The sequence below is a fragment of the Neolamprologus multifasciatus genome, chromosome 7, assembly GCF_963576455.1.
Source record: "Neolamprologus multifasciatus chromosome 7, fNeoMul1.2, whole genome shotgun sequence".
NCBI lineage: Eukaryota > Metazoa > Chordata > Actinopteri > Cichliformes > Cichlidae > Neolamprologus > Neolamprologus multifasciatus.
Window position 1 is genome coordinate 66,923,725 of NC_140445.1, and position 6,000 is coordinate 66,929,724.

The following is a 6,000-nucleotide window of genomic DNA, read 5'->3' on the forward strand; positions in this document are numbered from 1 at the left end:
ACGGGGTTTGTTTTTCCTCGCCGATCTGCAGCTGTGATTTTAAAAAAGCGGGACGCAGTTACTCCTTGTAAACTTTCTGTGTCTCCCTGCCGCAGACGGTGACGATGACCCAGCAGGTTTATCCTGGGTGCCTTCCTCGCCCTCCAGTAAGGATGTGGCATCGCCTTCGCAGATACCCGATGGCTGCTGTGACCTCGGCATGGCCACTGGCGGCGAGGAGGAGGGAGGAGCGGGCCTGCCGTACCCGTGCCAGTTCTGTGACAAGTCCTTCAGGTACCACGTTCAGATGTTTGCAGAAGGAAACGCGTTCAGATGCACCGCCATGTTTATGAAAGTCAACGTGCGCAACAACACACTGTATTCTCAGTATCGCCATGGTAACACACGGACCACTAAGGCAAACAGTAAAGGGAGTGAGGTGAATACATTTCTCACTCGCCTCTCGGGGGACTGAGTCAAGAACCATTTTAAGAACAGCTGTCACGCCATCATCATCATCTTCTGTATCACCCGCTCTTCCTCGCCAGCGTCCTTTTCGAACCAACGCTTTGTAAAAACGTAGATGTCTGATACATCCAGCTACTTTGACACGTGCGTGAGTGTTGCTGCAATAACACATAAACGTTGTCGTTGTCTCGCAGCCGCCTGAGCTACCTGAAGCGACACGAGCAGATCCACAGCGACAAGCTGCCTTTCAAGTGCACCTTCTGCAGCCGTCTGTTCAAACACAAGCGGAGCCGAGACCGCCACGTCAAACTGCACACAGGTACGTGCAAACATCTCACCTGAGACGAGCTGCTGCGTCCTCGCTTTACGTTTTCTGTCGCTGTTTTTAATCACGTCAGGATTGTCTGAGAACTGCAAACTGTGATGTTTGTAAAGTTATTCGATGAAGCAGAGACGAAGGAAAACTGTTTTAACATCATCAGTGAAGCTTTTGCCTTTCAATGACTTAGGAGATAAGAAGTACAGCTGTCAGGAGTGTGAGGCTGCTTTCTCTCGCTCGGATCACCTAAAGATCCACCTGAAGACGCACAGGTAGCTGCTTCTGCACTTAACAGCACAATAAAGCTCAGAATCGGTGCTGATTTCTTCTCCATTTCTCTTTTTTCCAGCTCCAGCAAACCGTTTAAGTGCAGCGTGTGCAAGCGCGGCTTTTCCTCCACCTCGTCGCTGCAGAGCCACATGCAGGTAAGTGTTACCTGTGGTACTGAGATTAATGGGCACAGGTGCACTGCACTGTTCCTGCTCGTCCTCGCGTCTGAATGTCTGTCTCCGGCAGGCTCACCGTAAGAACAGAGAGCATCTCGCTCTGAGGAGCGAGAGAGACGGAGGAAAGAAGGGCGCGGCCGGAGACGGCGACCTGGAGCAGGACCTGTACATGTGCGATTACTGCGAGGAGACGTTCAGTCAGACCGACGAGCTGGAGAAACACGTCCTGACCAGACACCCCCAGCTGTCGGACCGGGCCGACCTGCAGTGCATCCACTGTCCTGAGATCTTTCTCGACGAGGCTTCGCTGCTCACGCATATCGAAACGCAGCACGCTAACCGCAAACACAAGTACTGCAGAGCTTTACCTCTCAAACGTCTCCGCTCGCCGCTCTGATAACCGTTACTCGCCTCTGACCGGCCTTTTCTGTGTCCACAGATGCCCCGTCTGCTCGGAGCAGTTCCCCTCCGTCGAGGACGTGTACTGCCATCTAGACAGCCATCGTCAGCCCGATTCGTCTAACCACAGCGCTGCCAGTCCCGACCCGGCGCTGGGCAGCGTCGCCTCAATGAGCTCAGCCACTCCAGACTCCAGCGCCAGCCTGGAGAGAGGCTCCACCCCCGACTCCACGCTAAAGCACAGCCAGGGCAGCGAACGCAGCCGCAGGAGAGGCGGCGATCCCGGCGAGGACGTGGGGATAAACCTGGGCCATCAAGGCGGAGGTGCGTTAGCCACTTACCTACGAAGTAGCTGCACAGTTACCAGGTAGTCACCACTAAAGTACCTTTGTGTCTGCAGGCGGGGGCGGATCCTGGGGTAAAGTGACCTACTCTTGCCCTTACTGCTCAAAGAGAGACTTCCACAGTCTGGCCGTGCTGGAGATCCACTTGAAGACCATCCATGCAGATAAGCCGCAACAGAGCCACACGTGTCAGCTGTGCCTCGAAACTCTGCCCACGCTCTACAACCTCAACGAGCACGTGCGCAAAGCTCACCGTGCGAGCGGAGGGACGGTGGGTGCGGCGGCTTTTCCTCTGCTGCAGTTCACCAACGTCACGGCGTTCCACTGCAACTACTGTCCCGACATGTTCGGGGACATCAACTCTCTGCAAGAGCACATCAGGGTTTCCCACTGCCTGCCCGGCGGCATCATGGCAGGATCCACCACATTAGGTGTGTTTAAGCTGCTTATCGGTGAGATGGTGTTGAGTACATGTCGTCATTTCCTGTGACTGTTGTTGCTGCAACCATTAAAGCGAGCTTCTCCATCCTAGAAGGGAACCATGCCTTCTTCTGCAACCAGTGCTCCATGGGTTTCCTGACAGAGTCCTCGCTGACGGAGCACATTCAGCAGACACACTGCACCTCCGCAACAGGTGGAGGAAGCGCATCAGGTGGAGCAGTGGCCAAACTCGAGTCTCCCATACTTCAGGCGGGATCTCAGTCCTTCATGGAGGTGAGGAAAACTGTAAATCTGTTCAGTGTAACCAGTAAGAAGAAGAAACACAGCTTGGTCACCTCGTTAGTTATTCAGTTCCCGTATCCTGTCATTTGTTAGTCGGACTTTTTAACCCACAGTTCACAGTGAAACACTGAAACGTGCTGCTGTTCACACTGAAAAGACACTTCGAGTAGCTGTTAGTAGGGATGCAACGATACCAACTTTTTCAAACCGATACGATACCGATACTTGGATCTGAGTACTTGCCGATACAGAGTACAAAAAACGATACTTCTACCAGAAGACAGGTTTTATTATATTCCCTGCCGATAAAAAATAAAATCTTAATAAAAATAACCACAAAAAAATTTCAAGTGAAAAATAAGCACTTCTGTTAAATTATTGCAGAGTCTCCACATTGTAATTTAACAAAATATCACTGAACTATTGGCACTGTCTCGAGCTTTCAGAATAATAAATAAACACTTCTGTTTGGAATAAAATAAACTTTTAAATTATTGCAGAGTGTCCATATTGTAAACAAACAAACAAAATAATTATTATTAAATAAATAATAAAATATAAAAAATGATAAAATAAATAATAAAGAAAATAATAATTGGCCCCCTAGTGGCCAATCTAAAAAACTACAACAGAAATGACAAGCCACCCTCTGATTAATGAAATAAGTTGGTATCGGTTCATGGTATCAGTTAACTTTTACGAGTATGAGTACACACACATTTTACAGTATCCGCCCTGATGCCCGATACCAGTATCGGTATCGGTGCATCCCTATAAATAATAAAGAAAATAATAATTGGCCACTAGGGGGCCAATCTAAAAAACTACAACAGAAATGACAAGCCACCCTCTGATTAATGAAATAAGTTGGTATCGGTTCATGGTATCGGTTAACTTTTACGAGTATGAGTACACACACATTTAACAGTATCGGCCCCGATACCCGATACCAGTATCGGGTATCGGGGCCGATACTGGTATCACCAGCTGTTAGCGTTTATAACCTCATGAACATACTGACATGATTTTATCTGTGAGCTCGCAGTGATTGAAATGACTTTTGTGACGACTCGGCGTATTGCATCCTAATCTCTAAAAAAAGTAAAGCGTTATTATCCACGCACAGGTTTACTCCTGCCCTTACTGCACCAACTCTCCTATCTTCGGCTCACTCCTCAAGCTCACCAAGCACATAAAGGAGAACCACAAGAACATCCCGCTGGCCAACAACAAACGGCAAGCCAAAGTCGCAGACCTGAGCCCCGCCTCGTCGGACGTCGAGATCTCCTCCCCGAAACGCCACCGGCTCGGAGGGGACTCCACTCCGTCCGTGGGGAGCAACGGAGACTATCCCTGCAACCAGTGCGATCTGCGCTTTGCTAGTTTTGAGGGTTTCCAGGCCCACCTCAAGTCGCACCTGGAGATGCTGCTGAGGCGCCAGTCCTGCCCCCAGTGCAACAAGGAGGACTTTGAGTCGCAGGAGGCGTTGCTGCAACACCTGACGGTGCACTACACCACCACGTCCACCCAGTATGTGTGCGAGAGCTGCGATAAACAGTTCTCGTCGGTGGACGACCTGCAGAAACACCTGCTCGACATGCACACGTTTGTCTTGTACCACTGCACCCTGTGTCAGGAGGTCTTTGACTCCAAGGTGTCCATCCAGGTAAACGACACGTGGCTCGTTGTCGAGTGTGACGTTTTGCAGACACGAATCCCGAAAGATGCAAAGTTTATCTGCTCAAGAGTTTGTTTCTCTGGCCTCGCATCCAGGTGCATCTGGCAGTGAAGCACAGCAACGAGAAGAAGCTGTTTCGCTGCACAGCGTGTGCCTGGGACTTCAGGAAGGAGGCGGATCTTCAGCTGCACGTTAAACATAACCATCTGGGCCAAAGGTCGGGCCTCCCGGGAGGCCTCGGTGCAGGTACTGTCAGGCTGTGCCACGTTTAACAAATGCACGATTGTGATGTGAAAAGTCTGATATTTCCTGTTCCTGTGCCACTTGATCTTTGACAGGACTCAAGCCCCGGAAGTGCATCTTCTGCGGGGAGAGCTTCGGAACAGAAGTGGAGCTCCAGTGTCACATCACCACGCACAGCAAGAAGTTCACGTGCCGCTTCTGCGGCAAAGCTTTCCACGCCATCTCGCTGCTGGAGAGACACCTGAGAGAAAAGCACTGCATCTTCGACGGCAGCAACATCACCGGCAACGGAGGCGGCACCGGGAGCAGCGGGAGCCAGAACGGGACGCCTAACGGTTTGGCGCAGACCTCCAAGCGAGGAGGAGGAGGAAGTGGCAACGGAGGAGCAGGAAGCGTGGAGAGAGCGACGGTCGCGGCTGCCGAGCAAGCCGACCTGCAGAACATGCTGCTGAAGAGCGCAGCGGTGGGAGGAGGCTCGAGCCAGGGCGGAGATGCAGCCAACAGCCACGAGGCGAGCGGAGGAGAGGAGGAGCTGGATAATGCAGAGCCCATGTACGCCTGCGATATCTGCGGCGCCGCCTACACCATGGAGTCCCTGCTGCAGAACCACCGCCTGCGCGACCACAACATCCGGCCGGGAGAAGACGACGCCGGTAATGTCGTACTCTGTCATCGTTAGGGAGTCCTCTGTGTCGTTGTCGTGTTTGTGATTGTGTGTGTTCATTATGTGTGACAGGTTCTCGAAAGAAGAAGGCGGACTTCATCAAAGGAAACCACAAGTGCAACGTGTGCTCCCGAACCTTCTTCTCTGAGAACGGGCTTCGTGAGCACGCTCAGACGCACCGCGGCCCCGCCAAACACTACATGTGTCCCATCTGTGGCGAGCGTTTCCCCTCGCTGCTGACCCTCACCGAGCACAAGGTACTTCAGCCTGCTGCATTCGTGTCTTTGACTTTCCACTGAACGAACGAGTGCAGCGCTGCAGGTGCAGCAGCGCCGACACGTTTCTGCGTGCGCCACGTTTTCGCCGTTTTCTCTTTCTGCACCTCGACTTTGATCCTGACTCGTCTTTGGAGCTAAATCCTCCTCAGAGAGGCGACTTGTTACAGTTATGATGTAGATGTTTTATCAAAATGACTTCTTCATCTGATTTGTCTTCGGTGTTTTGATGCGTCACGGTCAGTGTTGGGCAAGTTACTTTGAAAAAGTAATTACTAGTTACTAGTTAAACTAGTTACTTCTTCAAAAAAGGGTTACTTACAGCTACTTCCTGCAGCTGATATAAGCTGCGGTAAACTGAACACAGCTTCAACTGTCTGTTTGTTAAAAAATAGTAACACGACCACATTTTCTTGTTAGTAACTGTAACAACGTTGTAACTAGGGATGGGTATCGTTTAGG

General features: G+C 51.1%; 1 protein-coding gene across 7 annotated transcripts in view; it reads left to right on the forward strand.

Annotated features, from left to right (window-relative positions):
• znf423 (zinc finger protein 423) overlaps positions 1 to 6,000 on the forward strand; it is a 137,295-nt gene that overhangs the window by 66,751 nt on the left and 64,544 nt on the right. For 6 of the 7 annotated variants that reach the window (XM_085164775.1, XM_085164774.1, XM_085164778.1 and 3 more), the window contains exons 4-15: positions 96 to 273; positions 642 to 766; positions 957 to 1,038; positions 1,116 to 1,191; positions 1,283 to 1,563; positions 1,652 to 1,935; positions 2,012 to 2,386; positions 2,488 to 2,669; positions 3,805 to 4,344; positions 4,452 to 4,602; positions 4,695 to 5,252; positions 5,336 to 5,520. In XM_085164775.1, the coding sequence (XP_085020901.1) occupies positions 96 to 273; positions 642 to 766; positions 957 to 1,038; positions 1,116 to 1,191; positions 1,283 to 1,563; positions 1,652 to 1,935; positions 2,012 to 2,386; positions 2,488 to 2,669; positions 3,805 to 4,344; positions 4,452 to 4,602; positions 4,695 to 5,252; positions 5,336 to 5,520 (3,017 nt within the window). The remainder of the gene's footprint in view (positions 1 to 95; positions 274 to 641; positions 767 to 956; positions 1,039 to 1,115; positions 1,192 to 1,282; positions 1,564 to 1,651; positions 1,936 to 2,011; positions 2,387 to 2,487; positions 2,670 to 3,804; positions 4,345 to 4,451; positions 4,603 to 4,694; positions 5,253 to 5,335; positions 5,521 to 6,000) is intronic. The other variant, XM_085164780.1, reaches the window with a different exon arrangement.